Source organism: Danio aesculapii, chromosome 11, assembly GCF_903798145.1.
Source record: "Danio aesculapii chromosome 11, fDanAes4.1, whole genome shotgun sequence".
Classification (NCBI taxonomy): domain Eukaryota; kingdom Metazoa; phylum Chordata; class Actinopteri; order Cypriniformes; family Danionidae; genus Danio; species Danio aesculapii.
In genome coordinates this window covers 24,014,919-24,037,611 of record NC_079445.1, presented here as the reverse complement: position 1 = coordinate 24,037,611, position 22,693 = coordinate 24,014,919, and the positions used below count along the sequence as shown (strand labels likewise).

At 32.8% G+C, this 22,693-nt stretch overlaps 1 protein-coding gene across 11 annotated transcripts in view; it reads right to left on the bottom strand.

The window, feature by feature from the left end:
- Positions 1 to 8,222: 8,222 nt before the first annotated feature.
- Positions 8,223 to 22,693, bottom strand: part of nfasca (neurofascin homolog (chicken) a) — a 167,250-nt gene continuing 152,779 nt past the window's right edge. For 9 of the 11 annotated variants that reach the window (XM_056467938.1, XM_056467944.1, XM_056467945.1 and 6 more), the window contains 3 exons: positions 21,592 to 21,720; positions 19,736 to 19,805; positions 8,223 to 10,401 (listed from right to left, as the gene is read on the bottom strand). In XM_056467938.1, the coding sequence (XP_056323913.1) occupies positions 10,173 to 10,401; positions 19,736 to 19,805; positions 21,592 to 21,720 (428 nt within the window). In that variant the 3' untranslated portion in view covers positions 8,223 to 10,172. Of the gene's footprint in view, positions 10,402 to 14,467; positions 14,486 to 17,761; positions 17,774 to 19,087; positions 19,573 to 19,735; positions 19,806 to 21,591; positions 21,721 to 22,693 lie in introns of those variants that run through there. The other 2 variants (XM_056467947.1, XM_056467943.1) reach the window with 2 other exon arrangements.

Genomic DNA, 22,693 nt, shown 5'->3' with positions numbered 1-22,693 from the left:
TTTAACTATAATTAACTAAAATATGCATTATTTATAATTACATATATTCTGGTACTCCCCAACCTTGTATTTTACCAAGTGTACTTTCAATAATTTGCCTGTCACTATGCAATATTTGGATCTTGGGAATTTCATGGATTCTCATTGTTTATAATGTGTTGTCTGATAAAGTGCTTTTCCCACTAAAACTTTACTTGTCACTTTGCAGTGAATAACCTCAAGAAAGGATTCAATTCCATTATGAAACTCTCTAAAATATTGCCCACTTTGCCTTGACACGTGGAACGCTTGCACTAGCAAAATGAATCAGTCAGATTTTTGGCAGTGGTACCTGAAGTCTAGCCTCTTGATGGAGGGAAAACTAAATTAAGGAGCGACTTGAAATGCAGAAGTGTGAGAGCACTCAGAATGATTAAACTAGGCCGGACTCTCAGGACAGGTTGAAATGCACTGACTGGCGTTGAGTTTATCACAGGAGCATCTGCCCGTGTTTATCCTAATTATCTCAAAGAGCTTCATAATCCTTTGATTTTTCTCTCAGGACTCTAGAACAGAATATTATGAGCTTCTTTTGAAGTTTCTGAAGATATAAAAAGGGCTACTCCTATAGTCTAAAATCCAGTTCACACAAAGAATGATAAAAAATAAACATCCAGTAACACACGATAGCTTTCTGTTTACTGTGATGGTCACTTTAAGCATTCACACTCATTAAAGTAAGTTTTTTTTTAATCTAACTATGTACCTATATTATCATCCACATCAATGCACCATTTTGTTTTGTGTATTGAAAGTGCAATTAATTCTGCCGCTTGAAATTCTGTCAATGTTTATAGAATTCATAATCAGAAGAAAAATTAAGTTGATGATGTGTGAAGGTAATCTACTAATAACACATCAGGTTTAAAAATAGGTTATAGTTCAGCAAAATGTCCTCATCATTTATTCACACCAAGTGATTCTAAACTTTTAGGAATTTCTTTCTTCGGTTGAACCCAAAAGAAGATATTCTGAAGAATGTTGGAAAAAGCAGTCATTGACATCCGTAGTCATTCATTCAATCATTTTCCATCGCCCTATAGTCTCTTTTTCAGAGGTCACCACAGTGGAATGAACATCCAACTATTCTACCAGGAAGCGGATGCATTTTCAGCCGCAACCCAGTACTGGGAAACACCCAGACACACGCATACTCACACTCATACACTACAGCCAGTTTATTTGTTCAATTCACCTATACCTCATGTCTTTGGACTGTGGGGGAAACCAGAGCACTCGAAGGAAAACTCATGCTAACATGGAGAGAACCAGCGACCTTCGAACCAGCAACCTTCTTGCTGTGAGGCGACAATGCTAACCACAGTGCCAGCGTGTCTCCGACATTCATAATAGGAACAAAAAAATACCATGGAAGTCCAAAAGGTATTTTTACCCACGTACTTCAGTATATCTTCCTTTGTGTTCAAGAAAGAAACTAAGGTTTGAAAATAGAGAATGAGTAAGTGATTTTCGTTTTCGGGAAAACTATCTCGTTAAGTGGGTGTACATAACTTGTTTTTCAAACTATATGTAAAAGATAAAGTATACATCCAGGCGGTTGTTATCACAGAAAGCCTCTGACAGGCTTATTGGCAGCACAACAGGAAAATAGAGGAAATACAGTGTAATGTACTTGTTTCTGTCTGTATGCAGACATTTCTTAAGATGATGGGTGTATGGACACAACATTTTTAGAATCCGCAAAAAATAAAATAAAATAAACAAACTCAATCGTTGTCCAAAGACATGTGGTACAGGTGAATTGGGTAGTCTAAATTGTCCGTAGTGTATGTGTGTGTGTGAATGAGAGTGTGTGTGTATGTGTTTCCCAGGGATGGGTTGCAGCTGGAACGGCATCCGCTGCATAAAACAAATGCTGGATAAGTTGGCGGTTCATTCCGCTGTGGCGACCCCAGATAAATAAAGGGACTAAGCCGAAAAGAAAATGAATGAATGAATGATATTATAAGTAGTAGTAATAATAATAATTTAATAACTTATAATATCCATATATAATAGCAAAAGTGGGTTTGGACACTTACACTTTGAGCTTAAATCGTTAAAATAAAGCACTTTATTTTTAAAACCCTTTTATAACCATTGACTCCCATAGTAGGAAAAACAAATATTCAATATTTTCTTTCGTGTTCATCAGAAAAAGGAAACTCAGGTTTGAAATAAGTTGAGCAAAAGAGAACAAACTATTACGTTTTTGGTTAGCAAACTTTTAAAAGAATTGTCATCACAGAATGTAAAAACCACTTCTTTACTCATGTTAGAACGACTTCATAGTGTTCATAAGCAGTGACCATGAAATTTAGGGAACTGTATAGGCTGTTCTTTAATTTTGAATTCTACCGTGTAGCTTAAGGGAAGCAGAAAACACTTTTAACCACTTAATTAAATTGGATTTAATTAACACTTAATGTTGCTCCATGCATTCACATGAATCACCGGACTTCACTTTGTCGATGCACCTATATAGTAAGAGAGTAACTTAACCCCATTCATTTAAAGCAGTAATTACAGAATCCTCTCTGGTATACTGAAAGGTGGCTTAAAGCTCTGACTGAGGACATTTTAGCTAATGGTGTCCGTGAGAGATATATGTGACAGGTGTTTAAAAGGCCTGGCTTTTTTTTTTTTCTTTCTCTCAGACGGCGAAAGGCAGAGGGCATTAATATTTACCAGTCTCTGGGGGTCAAAGCAAAATGTATTCATCTCTCCTAAATAAAATATATGTGTGCTGCACTTTCCGGGCTCCACAAAAGATTTATCGTCATGGGCTTGTTATTCATTTCACCATTCGTTTTTTGTGTGTGTGCCTCCTGCCATTTGAGTAAAGGAGAGAAGTTGTATCGGCAACATTAAGCTGTAACAGTCATTTTGTTCATCCGGATGTGGGCAAAATCAATGGGAGAGCAGAGGCTCAGTGAAATGTGGTGTGGATGATGGGTTGGTTTTTGCAACCAGGGGCCGTTTATTGGAGAATATGATAAATGAATCTGTATCATACTGTTAGGGGTGTGCGTGCTATAAATAAATAAATTAGAAGTTGAAGACAAAGTTATTAGTCCTGCATGTGAAATTGTGATTATTTTTCAAATATTTGCTAAGGGGCTGTTAACAGCATATTCACAGTATTTCCTACTGTATTTATTTTCTTCTAGAGAAAGTCATTTGTCATTTTCTTTTTTAGATATCTGTATTGTTATTAATATTTTGCTTTAGTTTTTGATATTTTAGTACACCACACTGTAAAAAAAAAATCATCTATTTTACGTTTTTTAAGCATTCACTGCTGGATAAAAATAATAAAATAACGAGCGTTAAATTACAGAAATTTACAGTAAAATAACGGACTGTATATTACAGAAATTTACCGAAAACTTAATTTTAAGGAAATTTCTGTAATTTAACGTCGTTATTTTATGGTAAATGCCTGTAATTTCACGTCCGTTATTTTTCGGTAAATGTCTATAATTTAACATCCATTATTTTACGGTAAATGTCTGTAATTTAACGTCTGTTATTTTTGGTAATTGTCTGTAATTTAACATCTGTTATTTTCGGTAGATGTCTGTAATTCAACGTTTGTTATTTTCGGTAAATGTCTGAAATTTAACATCCATTATTTTACGGTAAATGTCTGTAATTTAATGTTCGTTATTTTCGGTAAATGTCTCTAATTTAACATCCGTTATTTTACGGTAAATGTCTGTAATTTAACGTTCATTATTTTCGGTAGATGTCTGTAATTTAACGTCCGTTATTTTACGGTAAATGTCTGTAATTTAACGTCCGTTATTTTTGGTAAATGTCTGTAATTTAACTCCCATTTTTTATGGTAAATGTCTGTAATTTAACTCCCATTTTTTTACGGTAAATCTCTGTAATTTAACGTTCGTTATTTTTGGTAAATGTCTGTAATTTAACGTCTCTTATTTTACGGTAAATGTCTGTAATTTAACGTACGTTATTTTTGGTAAATGTCTGTAATTTAACATCCGTTTTTTTATGGTAAATGTTTGTAATTTAACAGCCGTTATTTTCGGTAAATGTATGTAATTTAACGTCCTTTATTTTATGGTAAATGTCTACAATTTAACGGGTGTTATTTTACGTTTTTTTTCGGCACCCCAGCTGCCAGAAAAAAAAAACGTAAAATAACAGATTTTGACAGATAAATGTCACACAATAAAAACGTCATTAGCAACTATTGTAGTTTTTATTAATACTTTCATGTTTTGTTGTAGTAATTTTAGAGCCTTAAGTTATACACTGTAAAGAATATCCATAAATTAGCAATTTTCCGTATTTTGTGATTCATGTTTTTACTATTATTTCTCTCTATATATTAATTCTTATTTCAAACTACTAAAATGTCAATACACTTTAGTCAGAGTTTATAGTCTATAGTTTTTAGTTTCAACATCAAAAGTCGACAGAACAGAGATCACCATCCCATAATGCAATTAACAACCGTAAAAAACAAAACAAAACAAAAAAACACTTGTGAATCACAAGATACAGAAACTATTCATTAACAGATGTTTTTTACAGTCTTTGAATGAAATAAAAAACATCCTAATTTTAAATGTGTGTAAAATGATATATTTTTTTATATAATACTGTTACTAGCATATTACTTTTACTTAAAAAACATTATTTTCAGCTAATGTTTATTTTATTTCAAGAACAAAAATTTTTTTTTTTTTTAATTGCAAACTAACAATCAAATTCTAAATAGCTCATTAAATATCATCAGTAAAATTTCCTCCACCCTAAAAATGTATAAACAGTGAGAATGTGTAAAGTTTCAAACCACAATATAAAGTATTTAAAAAGGTGTATGAACCATTTATCAATCAATTGACACCAAATCAGAAAGTTGAGAAAATGACACAGCTTTACTATAAAGAAAGGCGTCTCGAGCAGATTAAGTTGCAGCATCTCGTCATACACGCATACATGGTGAACAATAATGACTGACCATTCCTCGGGCCAGACTTACAGAAGAAGAAAAAAAACAAACAGTTAACCTGCATGATATACAGTATATAAAAAGCTTCTTCAATGCACAAACGTCTAATAATAAATCAATCATAATCAACATAAATATGACTTTACTCTAAGAATCAAAAGGGAACAGCTGTGGCGGTTATTCTCCTCTCCGTTTTTAAGGGTTTTTACTAGATTATGCATGTTACCGGTTAACAAATACACAAAATAATCTTGACATTGGCAGGAAAAAGACAGAATAAGCAATATACCGACAAATATATACTGTAGTTATATATTTTAGGAACATTGCCAGTACACTACAGCTTATGGACCGAGGGAACAATATGCAAAGACGGTAAAAGTGGCTGCTGAAATACAAAACAAGGTTGGAGAAAATTTGGTCAAGATGACTTGCGATTACCTTGACTTTACCTTACCGTGATCTAGTTTTCTGTTTATGTATAAGTCAAACAAAAGCAAGGCCTACCGTACAGAGTAAAACAGTGAAAGGCAAACGAGGAGAGTATTGCTTTGAGGTACTGGAGAAAAAAAAGCTGATCTGATGGACTCAATGAGTTTCGTGAACACGACTTAAAGTACGAAGGCATCATAAAGGACATTGAATTCCTATCAGGAAGTCACGACCTGATTTTCAGCCCTTGTAAAGAGCATGATCAGCCTGGCCGTGTCACAGGAGAAAGGCATTATGGGAGTCTACACTGTAAAAAGTGATTAGTTGGCTTTACTAAGAAAAAATGAGTAAACCTGTTGGTTTTAAAACGATTGGTTGACTTTACTTTAAAAAAATGAAGTGGAAAATTGAGTAGGGGTGGGGCTTTCTTTTTGAGCATCATTTCCTCATAGCAAACTAACGGTAAGAGGGGTGTGGCTAAAAACATTATATTATATTGTGGCTGAAGCCGTCAAACTGATGTCAACAAAAAAAGACCACCACTCCAGATTGGAGACAAATGGCCAAAATTTGCCAAAACTATTTTTTTTTTTACTTTTATTAATATGTTCACGGATTTATTGTTCACTTAGAGAATAACAACGTGACAGAAAAACTACAAAAGAAAAATAAGCATTGTAAATTTTAATGCAAGCAAACACACTATTTATATAATCCAGCCTGATCTCACGAGAAAACGTAAGTGTAGTATTTAATTCGTACGAATTTGTTCAGTTGTACAAAAATGTACGATTTTAAGTACGAGTTGTGGCACCCAACCCCAGCCCTAAACCCAACCATTATTGGATGATAAGCAAACTAGATTATACGAATTCATGCAAATTAGCCACTAAATCAAAAAGTTACGAATTTTCGTGAGATTTAGTTTGTACAATCATAAATATTAAGTCAACTTAACAATTCCAAGTTGCAACTGGTTTACTCAGCTTTTAAAGTAAAGTAAAAATGTAATGTTGTTTTTGTAATTTTACACAACACATTTCAATGCAAATTATGATTAAAAATAAACATTGCGCATTTTTATTTTACTTTAAGTAACTATGTGCTTAATTATGAATATTGTTTAGTTAAGACAACTTAACTCTCACTCAAAAATGATTTTTGTTGCTTGTTCAAAGTACTTATTTCAAATAAGATGAATCAATACAATCTTGAGTTTTTTGGGGACAAATTAATTGTGTTCAATCCACTTAAATTTGCAAAAACAATGAAGTTAACAATCGATTTATATTGGGACAGCATGAAGGAATTGGGTGGAACCCAGCATTTTTGACAGTGCTTCCAAATTACAACTGATTTACTAATTTTTTCAAGTAAAGTCAACTTGTCGCTTTTAAGTCAACGGGTTAACTCACTTTTTTAAGTAACTTATCGTTTTTGTACAGTGTTTGGTGCAGTGGTTCAAGAACAAAACAAAATTACAAACCATTTTCTCTTGCATAACACAATTCAAAAATTGTTTACAAAAGTATCATCCTCAGTGCAGAATGCTACAATGGTACAACTCTACAGCTTTTTTTTTTTTGCTATTTACATCATCAGCCGGGCGAAATCAAGACGTGGGTGACAAATTATGTCACGATTTAAATGGCAAGACACAAATTTAAACACCCACAAAAATCACTGGCTGATCCCGAATCCACAACTGTGCATGGAGTCCTCCATTTTGGGATGCACCAAAAAGCATTTTTATTATGAATTATTCACTTAAACAATATGTACACAACGAGGCCTTATTTGAGGAAAAAAAATAAGCAAAATAAATACACAATATTTCCATTTTATGTTATGTAGAAATTGTTAAATAAATTCTAATATGTTAACACAATAGCAGTGTGATACGACATTAATACTAAAAAGAGCAGCACAATAAACGAATAAGACGTACTCTCCCTTTAATGGTGACAACACATTTCATTATTTTACATCGCCACAAACATGGTTCTCCATCAGTAAAGCATGTTTTCATCCTAAATTACACAGAGAAGCTTTTATAATGTGCTAAAAGACTCAGACTTTTGAGTAGGCATTGTGCAGTCGTCAATAAATTATTAATATATTAGTCCCTACTGATTTTTTTTTTATAAATAAAATCAAGATAAATACGTAGAGGCGTCCAAAAGTTTGAGATCACCAGTGAAAATGTAGTGTTGTTTTGTCATTTTATACAGCACTTTTCAATACAAATGAAGATTAAAATAGTTTCAGTGTTAGAACCTCTTCATATTTGGTTTGTTGCGCTTTTGTTTTAACAAACTCGAGGCCTGTGAACAATGAATACATTGTTTTTTAAAAATGTCCATGTTCAAGAATAGCAAAAGCCACAATACACAGCTGTAAATGATAAATAAGGATAACAGATTTTTTTTTCAGCTAATGAATAATTAAATCATTGACAGCCAATCAGAATCGACAACGTTAAAGTTGCAGACGACAAAATGAACACGAATGAAAACAAGGCTTTGAAGAATAGACTTACAGTTGTTACAATACAGTGCAGTGTGATAATGTCCAATATTACAATATTTTACACACTGTGAAAAACAATAAGTTGACTGTACTTAATAATTTAATTAAACATGTTTCCTCACTTTTTAAGTAAATTAAAATGGTTAAAATTGTAAAAAAAAAAATTTAAACTCCAAAATTGTGGCAAATAATTCAAATGTTAAATGTAAACAAACAAATTAAATTGTGTAATGTATAACTTAATTTGTTTAAATTCATCCCAAATAAATTGTTTACATCCACTTAACTTTAAAAAACTTAGCAAATCCAAGGAATCATCTATGAATCATTTTTTTTGCTTGTTCAAACTACTTTTTTAAAATGGGTTGAAATGACACAATTCTAAAGCTGTGGGAAACCCTAAAATGAAAACCTAAATGTTTTATGTGGAAACCACTTAAATTTGTAAAAACTATTAGGTTAACTTATTGATTTTAGTTGTGCCAATATAAAATAATTGTGTGGAATGTTGCTTTTTTTACAGTGCACATTTCAAGTTCCAATGGTTTTCTCACTTTATTTAAGTAAAGTCAACTCGTCACTTTTAAGGAAATGGATTTACTCACTTTTTTAAGTAAAGTAACTAATTGTAAAGCTTTTTTGAAAGGAATTTTTGTCAAGTGTACCTTGACATATTGATGTATCATGTATTTCTATCACTCACAACCTTGTTTTCACTGAATTAAATATGATTATTTGTTATTAGTGCAAAAGCGATTGATGATCAAAAGAAAGAAGAACATCTGACCATCTGTAATGAATCACAAAAGACTTCAAATAATTTTATATGAGGTTCTAATATTTTCCAAAATCGTCAAATGTTACTTATTTCCAGGCACAAATAAAAAAGCTTTCCAGACTTTCAAAGTGGCCTCAGACTTTTGAACCCAACTATAAGTACACAGCAGTGCAGAAGATGAAGTAATAATGTTGGAGCACAGGTAGAGAAGTAACTACAGTTACAGTGACATGTCTTCAGGGCAGTGTCTCAGCCGCAAAGAGAATGAACACTGGATCAACCCCAAACAATATATACACTTATCTTTACCTACTGAGTTATATCTAGAAATCCCCATGGAACAACCCACTGATGTATTGATGCACCCCAAACCTTTGTAGACTCCTTATATAAACTTATTCTGACATCGGAATCTTCACCAAGCTGATTTAAAAAATGAAGAAAGAAAAAAGTGATTTCATCATCATCATCATCATCATCATTATTATCATCATTCTCTTTTGAGGACTATATAAAGCAAGTATCTTATAAAAAAAGGAATATATTATCGTGTATTTAACTCTTCGTATTACAACCTCTCCATTGTCTTTTGCACTAAAATACTACCATGCTTCAAAATAACGTTTTTTTTTTTCATTTACAAGTGGCGCCATCTAGCCTCAGCCTATAAATATTGGTGGCATTTTACAGTTGCAGCCAGTGAAAATATATTAACAAAGCAATGGCAGATGAAAGCATGATATTAGTCCTGTCGCACATAGAAGAATAAATCCAGGACTAGATTCGTTTTCGTGAAAAACAAAATGATGAAGATTCTAACGTCCAATTATAACCCCAAATCATACTAACAATAATACATAGTGCATAGTTTTACAAAGCACAGCAAACTGTGCCAGCACGCTATAAGAATTTCATTTGTTTCTTTGTTTGTTGTTTTGGGATAAATCAATTTTAGTGTCGAAAACAAATAAAGGGATCATTCACTGCGGAAATATCAATATGATAAACCTATCTGCCGACGTTCTGCAATTGAGTCGACCCACAGTTGATATGTCACAGGTCTGGTGCTTGTATATCCATTTCTTTGATGCTAGTAGCTACAGTAGGAGGAAGAAGGAGGAAAAGGCAGATTTCCAAAATAAAAAAAGAAGAGCGTAAGCCACACGAAAAGCTCAAAAAGTTTGCCCCGTCGCCCTAAAGGCACACTAAAGTCTGTGTGGGGCATGGGGACGCCTCAAACAAAGGTTTCTGAACGCCGTTTCGGCTCCCCATCCCTTGTTCAGTAGGATCATGCACTCCAGTGCGTTCTATGTGAATACTCGTAATTCTCTGTGTATATATATATTTATTTTCTATGCGTGTAATGGCACCCTCCGGCCCGCTGGGGGGCGCCGTGCCCAGGTGGAGTTGCTATGCCAAAGAGTAGATGGCATTGACAGGTGATGTGGCTTCTGAGCTCTCGTTTCCTTCTGTCTCCTCTTTGTCCTTCTTTACTGTGTATTGGCCGATGAAGGAACCGTCCTCGTTGAATTGGCCATCTCCTCCTTCACCGTAGTCCACGAGACTGTCGTCGCTTTCTTTTACGTTCCCGTCCAGGGATGTTTGGCTGCCCTGTAATGGCTTGTTGTCTTCGTCGCTGCTGTTAGGAGGAAGAGAATAAGAGTTAGAATAAATGACAAAAGGTCTGACGGTTTGGCTATTAAGAATTGCGCAGTTCGCACCTGCTGGTAGACGGTGGAACTGCACTGTCAGGTTGCAAAAAGCATGCTTCTCCATTGGAAGTAATTTAATATATATTATATTATATTATATTGTATTATATTATATTATATTAATAACCAATTTGTACGTTTTTGTTCTAACCAGAGGTGCGTTTCTGAAACGATTGTTAGCCAAAAGACAGAAAATATTACTGTACAAACTGCATTGTACATAAGTCAGATGAACATTTTCATATTAGTCAATGATATTACTGTAATTAATTAAAAAACTGAATAAATTTAGATTTACACACATTTACTCAAGTAAATAAACAAAATTATTAATGGGCTAAAAATCTGCGGAATTCTGCGCTCGCAGATTCTGTGTGAGCCTAGTTATAACTGGTTCAAACGATGGATCTGCGACAAAGAAACTACAGGTTTGGGGAAACACTCGTCACTACATGACTCTTTTCCCAAACGATCGTACTATGATAGTTCAGACGAGTTACGTCGTTGTTTGGGAAAAGCACCCCAGGGCTGCATTGTATGAAAACATACAGAGAAAAATTCAATATTGTTAAATTATTACAGTATATATTTTAAATGTCATTTATTCTTGTTATGGCAACAACAAATGTACTTTTTTCAGCGCATATTATATTATGTTATATTATATTATATTTTTATGTATACATCGTTCAAAGCTGTTGTGCTTGATCTATTTAATGCATCCTTGCTTAAAAAAAATATCCAAACTTCTGAACAGCAGTGTATCTCTTTCTGCCTATAAATAAATATACACATTTATATAGTACATATAAATATTTACACATTCAGTATTTATACAATTGTATATAATACATATATATAACATAAAATAATCGCTGTTAATGCTATAGAGATTAATGGCAATGCTAACTGTAAACCAAATGCTGAAATCTCTTAAAGTTATTCAATGAATTTGGAATTTTGAAGGGAGGAGAAACCCAACAAAGAACATTACAATGTCAAACTGCTACATCCCTGATGTGTGGAGTCTGAAATTAATCAGAAGATATTTAAAATATTTAACTGTTTTGCATTTTCGACTTTACCATTCTGAATAAAAAACACTTGAGAAGCTTCAAAGAGAAAAGAAAACCCAAAGGTGAAATTTAAAGACAATGACAAACTTTCAGCTCCTCAGCTCTCTGTATCCTATAAATCATGGCTATAAATGGTTGATGGTTGTAGTATATTATTACAGGTAGATCTTTCATCAAACGCATGCGTTCGCTATTAAACTGGACCTCTGGAGTGTCATGCATTATGATCTGGGACCTACATCTACCCAGAAGCATCAGAAAAACAGAAAAAAAATCAATGCAACACTTATCAATTCTACAAAACTGCTGACTTTGCACTGAGGTCCTTCTTTAATTTCATGTAATACCTATGGACCTTGTTGTAAACTGCTTTACAGATGCGATGTTAGATCGAAATATTGTAAATAATGCACTTTGTCTGCTCACAAAACATGGTTTACAACCAAGCTCCATGGTATTATTCATTTCTGCGGGTCATAAAAATGCTTTTACCAACTGCACACGTCCTCTATAAACAAGAAGCAGCTCTGCGTCAGACGTGTGTACATTACATTTATTAGTATGATAGTATTATGATATGGTTCTCTGCATGCACCATGACAATTGGAAATTCATGGCCATTTAGTTATTATCTTTAGAGTCGTAAAGCACATCCAAAAAAAATCTTGCTATTTTTTTAACAAATGAACTCTGTGCACCAGCAAGAGTTCAGGCAATCATCATAAGAATGTTTTTGATGAGTGTTTTTGATTTAATCGATCAGTTCTCACACTCTCACACATTTTTATTATCTTAGAAAGTGGACACTAAACTACTTTTGATGAGAGAAAGCAACCTGTATTATATTTGAGCATTTTTGACAGAATTTGATGAGATGATATAACGCAAACTTTGATATTAATAAGGGTTTGTTTTATACTACATATTTGATTTATATTTAGTTATTTATATTTATTATTTGGTTACATTGTACAATAAGGTCTTATTTGCTAACATAAGTAACATTAAGAGTGATAAAAATATATATTTTACAGTGTTTATAGTTTTTACAGCATTAACCTTTCTTAATATTTGTTTATAATTTATGAACAGATATTAATTAAGATTAATACATGGTGTAGTATTGTTTATTGTTAGTTATTATTACTTACTGTAGTTAAACTATGTTAAACCAAATTAATCATAATGGTAATGTTTAAAAAAACATATTAGAGAATTACAGAAATGCATTAATGAGCAAAAAATGTACAGTTGAAGTCAGAATTATTACTTCCCCTGAATTATTAGCCTCTCTTTTAATTATTTCACCAATTTCTGTTTAACAGTGTTTTGACACATTTATAAACTTAATAGTATAAACTCCTTTCTAATGATTGATTTCTTTTATCATTGCTATTATGACAGTAAATAATATTTTACTAGATATTTTTCAAGACACAAATTTTCAGCTTAAAGTGACATTTAAAGGCTTAACTAGGTTAATTAGGTCAACTATAGGCAAGTTAGGGTAATTAGGCAAGTTATGGTATAATGATGGTTTGTTCTGTAGACAATTGAAAAAATATATAGCTTAAAGGGGCTAATAATTTTGACCTTAAAAGGGCTTTAAAAAATTAAAAACGGCTTTTATTCTAGCTGAAATAAAACAAATAAAACTTTCTCCAGAAGAAAAAAGTATTATCAGACATACTGTGAAAATTTCCTTGCTCTGTTAAACATCATTTGGGAAAAGATATATATATATATATAAAACAATATATATATATATATATATATATATATATATATATATATATATATATATATATATATATATATATATATATATATATATATATATATATATATATATATATATATATATATATATATATAATATATAAAACAAATGTAATAAAAATACAATCATGAATAAAATATGTATAAGAATAATAAATACACATTTTCTTTTATTTCAAATAAATATAAAATATTTCTATTTTTGTTATTTTCATTTAGCTTAACTTGATGTATTAAAAAAAAAAATACAAAACCCTAAAACACAAATTAATTTAAGCATGGTCATTTTAATAAAACTAAAACTGACAAGAACCCAACCTTTCTCAAACATGGCTACAAAAAGAAAGAAAATGAACTAAAAATAAAGTCTAATTCAAACTGTTAATAAAATCTACATTGATGCACTGTTAAACCCCAAAAGTTAAGGTAACTCAAACCATTTGAGGAAACCGATTGCGAGAAACCATTTAAGTTCAAAAACTAATCCTAATGAGTACTGTAAACTTAATCCATTTGAGTAAATAAAGCAAATTTGAGCACAGTAAAACCCAATAAATGAGGAGAACTCAAACCAACTGAGTACTGTAAAACCCAATAAGTTAAGGCAACTCAAAGTGTTTGAGGAAACCGATTGCAATAAACCATTTGAGTTAAAAAAAACTAATCTATATGAGTACTGTGAACTTACTTCATTTAAGTTAAAGTAATAAGGTATCTAATTACCTTCAACACTGAGGTCAAAACTCTTTTCAAATGACCAGAATTAACTTTCTGTAAATTTTGAGTTAACTACACTCATTTCATTTGATAAAGTTGACTGTTGGGTTTTACAGTGAACATAAATACTATACATTCAATACTAGTCTTGCTCTATTTTGAATTGCATTAAACACATTACATTGAAAGCAATAAATTTAGTTAATGCATTCACTTATCAAACAGTAATACTGTGACAAAATCACAATTTGAAAATCGCGCATGTTAGAATGACAGGAAAGTATGAGTTAACAATAAATGCTATGCTTTCAATCATTAATCAACGCTAATGGAGAAGGACATGTATTAATCGATTAAAATCAACAGCTCAAAAAAAAAAAAAAAAAGGATTAGCGAGTCCAAAGTGCCGCTCTTTCCATACCTTTCCCTTTCAAGAGACCTTCATTGGACCAACGGGAATGGAAAACACCCAAGAATAAAATACAATTAAGGGAGGGGAAAAAAGTGAGAACAAAATGATGAATAAAACAAAACATCTGTGTCATCAAAGAGGCACCACTACTAGAAGGAAAAAATTAAACGATGCGGCAAACATCACAATTATAAAAAGCTCTCAGCAAATAATCTGTCAAACAATAAGCTTTGTGTTTGTTTATTTTCTACATGTGGCATTCTATTGAATACAGATTAGGGCTCTGATCTCCAGCAGACTCTCCTCTTGGATTGTAGGAAATGCATTATCAATTCTGAAAGCCAAAGGGTATCAAAGACTCAACCGACTGAAAATTCATTTTTCTAGCAAAAGTCCAATTGCATGCAAGTACACGTTCAGCTGAGTTTCCTCTCAGAAAAAATAAAGCAGAATCATTTTCATGTTTCATGCATGTTTCTGGCCACAGTCGTCCTGCCATCGAATACTGTGTTCTGCGTTTTCTATTGAACAACATTTCAAGGGTGTTAAACGTGAGGAAGAACTTTAAATCAATTTAACCTTGACATCACAATGCTGGCTTTTAAAATATTAATCTTATAATGAAAACCAATGAATCATGATTATAAATATATAGTTTTTGTATATAACAAAAGACAAAAAAATATTTTAAAAGGGAATAAAATGCTTGAGTACTTGACATTTTAGTTCAGGTCAAAGCTTTTAACACTTACTCCAATTCACTCTCATAAAGGAATGTCTTTTTATGAAGCATATTAAAAGTGCACTCTTGTAAGTGAAGCAGGCTGACGGTTATAACACACTGTGTCCTAACCAGGCGCAATGTTCCCAGCGACAAGTAGTTTCGACACATTCCCACTCCTAACTTGTAAAATTTGAACACTTGGTCACTTTTTTTAGCAGGTCTTTGGTCATTTTTCGACATGCAGTGTCCTAATTATTACATAAACCAAATGGTCACTTTATTAGGAACACTTTTTGGCTTCAATGCTGACTTATTTGTTGTGGCACAGATTGAACAAGGTTCTGGAAACATTCCTCGGGTATTTTGGACCATTCCGAAACAAAAGTGTCACATTACATTTTTTCATTTTTTGGATGATGATTTGTCAGTGATTAAAACAACTTGTTTATATCCATGCTTGCAGTGTTATATTGAATTCATATAACAACTGTTGCACTGTGGATAAATACATTTATAGGTATAAGGTATAAGACATGATTACTATTGTGTAGGACAATTCTTATGGGGTAACACCATTAAATTCACTAAATTCCTTCAGTCTCCAGAAGACTTGGAATACAATACGAGTGCTCAGCATGTAGGCCCGGGCGATAATTCAATAACAATAATTATCATTATATATTTTTTTTTTTTGGTAAAACTAAAATGGCAGTTTTATAAGTGCTCAATAATATTTCTGCACTATGCGTGACGCTGAACAGGAATTTTGCAGCCTGCACTTCTGGATGCCGCACATAGTAAGTTTACAGCCATACAGTGTTAGTTGCACTTGGAGGAGTACGAAAAAAAATAAGTAAAAAATCAATAAATAAGGTTACAGTCACAGACACTGTTGAAACATCACTAAACTTCAGTAGTCTGGAGCTACTTAGTTTTTTTACAATCCGACACAAAACAGAGCAACGTGCACTGCAAACTGCGCAGACGACTCGTGCCATCAAAAACAGTCAACACCACAAACCTGTTTCCTCATTTAAAACAATGCCACCCTTGTGAAGATGCTAAAAAATTATAGTCCCACACAAGTGTTGGTAAACCAACTTGAACAGCAAATGCTGAAAAATTAAGATTGTTCTTTTGTTTACTATTTTTTATTTATATTGTCAGACAGCTAAAACATTTAACAAAATGTGTTAAATCAGCTGCACAAAGGGATTGGCATGCTGAAAATCCTTTCAAATGGACAGATATAAAGATTTGATATTTATAGTAATAATTATCGATATCGACTGATATGAAAAAAAATATTGTGATAATTTCTTTTGCCATATCACCCGGTCCTATAAGTACATGCTTCACTAATATCTCATTTAAATGAATATTTTCTATAGGATGCTTTGCAATATTACATTTGTGCATATACATTAGTTTAGTCAGTACTGAAGCCAATTCTGCAGCCAATCTGACAAAAATAACTTTTGATAACAGTCCAAAAATTAGTAGCCCAATTTTATGTTAAAATATAACATGAGGGAAAAATATGACTTAATATTACTAATTTAAAAAGAGCAAAAATCAAGAGAAACAGAAATCTGCATGAATTTAAATGTTTTATCTTTCTATTTCTAAAGACGTTCAATGGCTAAAATATTATTTTAATAAATAATATCTCTTTAATAAATCTATTTAGTTCAAATGCACCAAATTATATTACCTATATTCACTAACAAATGGATAAAAATATTCATTTTCTAAATGAGGTTAAATTGGGTAGTTTTCTCTTAACCTGACATGTTTTCCTATTTATTGAGAAATTGTTATGTTTATGGTTTGGTGGTTATAATAATTAATAATGAAGGTATAATTACGTTGTTTACAAATGCAAAGAACAACAAAAACAAAACAAAAAAATAGAAAAACAAATGGAAATTTACCCATTAAAAAATAACCTTATTTTTATTACAAAAAAGGCAAACAATGGTAACCGTAAATTTACAATGGTTTTGCTACACTAACCATAATCCTACCAAGGTATCTGTATTACTTTATAATAAAACTATGGTTACTACTATGGTTGTTACAATAAAAACAGAATGATTCATTTTGAAAAGGGCCTAAATAAGGGAGTACACTGCATGTTAAAAATATGACACCAAAGATTTACTCTGTTTAACCCAAACTTCAAGTTTGGAGTGAGAACATGTTAAGCAGTTTGCTGTCCCTCAAAAGCAAAATATCTGCTAAATGCCACACAGTAACAGCCATTTATGGCTAATATATAAACCTGAAAACATCCTAGCTACACCTGAGCTGCTAGCATCCACCTTTTAGCACTAGCTGCTTTATCGCATTGTGTTTGGTTAGGACACAAGTATTTGCTTTTGTAAAATTGCTGGATTGCATCCCATAATAGAGGGATTGTGAAGTTTAACACCTTTGAAGAGCTCAATCGCTGATCAGACAGCAGCTTTAGTCCCTCAAACACTGATCAGACGGCAGCATTAGCCACTGTTCTGTCATCCACTTTTAAGCTAACCGATAACATGCTCAGGCTGAGATGATGTGCTGAAACCAAATACCTGTTCTCGTTCCTTAAAAACCCAGCCGCCAATTTGAAAGACGAGAGGGAAGAAAAGGGTTCATGAAGATGGAGTTGGTCATTCACATGTTATATGGAAAGAGAAGTTAGCGCTAGAGTCGCTGCATAAGCCTTAGCATAACTAAGCTAATTAGTTATTGAACATCTGTGGTCTCAAAGAATTAGCTTTGACAAAAGGCAAAATGTTTTTACGTGAGAAACAGCTGAAAAGGGACATGAGCGGTTTTATTAAACATAGTCAAAACTGTTAGAGAATGTTTTATATTAGTGATTTAGAACGGTGTTTCTCAACCATGTTCCTGGAGGCCCACTAACACTGCATGTTTTAGATGTCTCCTTTGTCTGTCACACCTATAACAGGTCTTTCAGTCTCTGCTAACGAGCTGATGATCTGAATCAGGTGAGTTTGGTTAAGGAGACATGGACAGTGTGCAGAGCTGGTGGCCCTCCAGGAATGTGGTTAAGAAACACTGATTTAGAGGATTATGACAAAACAAAGTATTAATATGTGAAATGTAAAAGATTATACACCAAACATCAAAGTCAAAAGCTGTTAACAAAAGTAGCTCATGACAATGCTACAACAATCTACACTGTCATCCAATATATACAATGTTTTTTCCCAACACTGCATAAGCAACATGACAGATAGCTGTTAGCTTTTTGAACTAGAAAACTCGCAAACCTTTTGTTCTCAGGTTGTCATATATAGAGAAATTTGAAACATACACTTGCAACAAAATTATAGAAAGATGTTTGTTTTTTAACATGGCCTCAATGAACACCAGCTAATGTAAACAAAAGCCAACGGGATCAGGGAGGGGCCAAGCTGGAGCCCTCACCCTGATCCCCTGGCTCTGCAATGGTTGGGGAAATTCCAAATTGAACCAATAAATGAACAATTACAATTGGCTTAAGATTGGCAATGAAATGTAACCAGCAGAACATGGGAACTAAAAAAAAAAAGCCATCGAGCACCAGTGTTGTTTTTTGTTACCTGAATTATTTTATTTCATATAAAAATTGCCATGGCAACTAATTTAAACATGTTGGACTAGTACAATCTCTAAAACTAAAACTGAAGGGATATATATATATATATATATATATATATATATATATATATATATATATATATATATATAATAAAAATAAAACAATAAGTAAAACAATACAATATGGTCACTTTTTGTTTTATTGTAGTCAAATCGAAACAAGAATCAAGAATTAAATGAAGAATTAAATTGAAATGAGACTTTGCAAATGTAATCTGAATCAAATCATCTAAAGCTACTAACAAAAATATTAATAAAACATAATAAAATATCTAAAGTATACTAAAGTAACACTGTGAAGTGCTTGATGTTACTGTTTGTTGGGGAATATTAAACTTTGAAGTTTTACTGATTTCCTCCTGCCATTATTACAGGTCTGCAGGGTTTGTATAGTTATGAGCTCAGCCTGCTATAGAGATGTGATGTGGATCAGTACAGAACTCATTTACAGAAGCTGATGTTTCAGAAGCTGCTGATCAGATGCTCACTGGAGAGTCTTTAACTTCATGACAACCGCAGTTTCCTGAGGCTCTACAGCACTGATTTCCAGTCTCTGGTCATTGAACTGAGAAGTATTATACTTCAGCAAGTAAAACAGAGGACTCATTAAATGTAATGTTTATGTCATTTGCTGTTTAGTATTGCTTTGGTTTAAATGGTTAGATGTTATTATTTGTTTAAAATTAGAAAGAGATAGATATTTTCCCCTCGGCGTAGAGAGAGCTATTTTCGGAACCTGTAATGGGTGAAACAAAATAATTCATCAACAGCACAAACAGCACAGATGGCATATAAACACTAAGGAATATAGCACACAATGCTTTTTTCTTTTCACTTTTAAATAAAGTGAGATCAAAAACTTCACTTCTTAAAGATTTAATCAAAAGTGACAAACTTACTGATAGTCAAATGATCCATCTTGGTCTTTATGGTCGACAGGATCTAAGGGGAGGTCTTTCTTCTCTCTCACTGATAACAAAATACACAACAAATATGAGAAGGGTCATGTGAGGGTGCAAAGCTATTAATGTAAAGACATTATTCATAAACATAACTGAGGCAAATAACTACATTACTCAAAGCAAGGTAAATTGATCTAAACTATCTAAATATAATAATCATGAAAATATTAAATAAAATAAAACAGATTGGATCTAATTATGGTTCCTCATTTAAAAATAAAACAATGTTTTTTTGAATAAAATAAAATTTAATAAAATAAAATGGTTATTGATCAAACAATATATACAGTTCAAGACAAAATGATTAGCCCTTAAAAAATATTTGCCAAGTTCTGTCTATAGGAGATTTTTTCCAACACATTTTTAACAGATAATAGTTTTATTAACTCATTAATAACTAATAATTCATAATATTGACCTTAAAATTATTTTGAAACTTTAAAAACTGCTTTGGGGAGACACGGTGGCGCAGTGGGTAGCACGATCGGCTCACAGCAAGGTCCTTCCCGTGTTTGTGTGGGTTTCCTCCGGGTGTTCTGGTTTCCCCCACAGTCCAAAGACATGTGGTGTTGGTGAATTGAATAAGCTACAGTAAATTGGCCGTAGTGTATGTGGGTGTGTGCAAGAGTGTGTGGGTGTTTCCCAGTGTTGGGTTGCGACTGGAAGGGCATCTGCTACATAAAAACTTGCTGGATAAGTTGGCGGTTCGTTCTGCCGTGGTAACCCCTGATTAATAAAAGGACTAAGCTGAAAAAAAATGAATGAATGAAAAACTCATTTGGGGTGGCGCAGTGGGTAGCACGATTGCCTCACAGCAAGAAGGTTGCTACTTCTAGCCTTGGCTGGGTCAGATGCCATTTCTGTGTGGAGTTGTATGTTCTCTCTGTTTTCGCGTGGGTTTCCTCCGGGTGCTCCAGTTTCCCCCACAAGTCCAAAGACAAGCGCTATAGGTGAATTGGGTAAGCTAAATTGTTTGTAGTGTATGTGTGTGAATGGGAGTGCATGGGTGTTTCCCAGTGATGGGTTGCAGCTGGAACGGCATCCGCTGTGTAAAACATATGCTGGATAAGTTGATGGTTCATACTGCTGTGGCCACCCCAGATTAATAAAGGAACTAAGCCGAAAATAAAATAAATGAATGAGTTATAAACTAAACAAAAAAAAGTAAGGCTCTCTCTAAAACAAAAGATTTCCCTGTTCTGTTAACATCACGTAACAGAGAGGAATATTTTAAAAAGGAATTCAAATTTTACACGATGGCTAATTATTTAGCCTTATATATGCAGTTGAAGTCAAAGTGATCAGCCCTCCTGTGATTTTTTTCTTTTTCAAATATGTCCCAGATTATGTTTAACAGAGCGATGAATTTTTCACAGTATTTCCCACAATATTTTTTTTTGGAGAAAGTCTTCTTTGTTTTATTTTGGCTAGAAACATTCAGGTCAACATTATTAGCCCCCTTAAGCAATATTTTTTCCAATTGTCTACAGACAAACAAACCATTGTTATTCAATGACTTGCCTAATTTCCCTAACTTTCCTTATTAATCTATTTAAGCCTTTAAATAGCACTTTAAGCTGAATACTAGTATCTTGAAAATATCTAGTAAAATATTATGTGCTGTCATCATGGCAATGCTAAAAGAAATCAGTTATTATAATTTAGTTATTAAAACAAATATGTTAAGAAATGTGTTAAAACCTTTTTTACATTAAGCAGAAATTGGGGGGAAATATACAGGGGGCTAATAATTCTGACTATATATATATTGATTAACTCCGCTGTTTATTTACCTGGGTATTTTCCTCCACGACTCCTCTTGATAAAGCAAACAATGAGCAGAATGAGAACCAATAAAGCAACGGCACACATCAACCCAATGAACCAGCCCTGAGTAGCGATGTCTTCCTGCTCCTTATAGGCTGTTAACATACAAACACAGAAGGAGAGAAGAGAGAAAAAGAGAAGCACACAAAAAAGTTTAAGTTTCACAACATCAAGAATAGAATAAGCAACTTCCACAGATCATCTCACACATTAAAAACCTGGTTCTGTTCCTGCATGATTTATCGAGGCAGGAGAACAGCTGAACGCAGAAACACCAAAGCGAGAGCCTAATAAATCTCACTGACTCTCAGCAACATGCTGGAGTCATTTGACAGCCATCCTTTATCAAAAACACATTAGCAGTGAGAACATTGGTTCTGGATTTGAATTACCCATCCTGATAATAACATCAGAGCACAGGAAGAGTTATCTGATGAAAACGGAAACCCAGTAAAAGCCAGCAGCAAATACTCTCCTTTTCAAAAACCACTTGTTTTAATAGCAGCGTACTACTTTGTCTATCCTGATATTATAAAGCGGTAAGTGAGATGATAAGATTTTTTGTGAGACGATGATATTTTTTTGAAAGATGTCTTTTGCTCAAAAGAACAGTAAGACATTTTATATTCTAAAGAAACCATTCTAATATGCTGAATTGAAAAATATATATATATTATCAATGTTGAAATTACACCAGCATTCTATCACTACTCTCCTGCCTGCCTGGTATGCTGGAATGTTCCACTATTTGAAATATTGTTAAGGCTTTTCTTCTATTTTCTCCATCTATGTTAAGCTGCTTTTTTTGACACAATCTACATTGTAAAAGCACTATAAAAATAAAGATGAATTGATAATTGAAAACAGTTGTGCTGATTTTACCAACAGAAACTATAAATATAACATTTCTACAAATTTTAAAGCTTACTTTTCAAATGCCACAGTTAAAAGCTAATGACAAAAATAAAGTTCATTCAAATAACTATGTGCTAATATGCTATGTGCTAATTCTATCTTATATGCTATTATTTAAAAAAATGTATTACTATCAAAGTTGACAACTGTTGT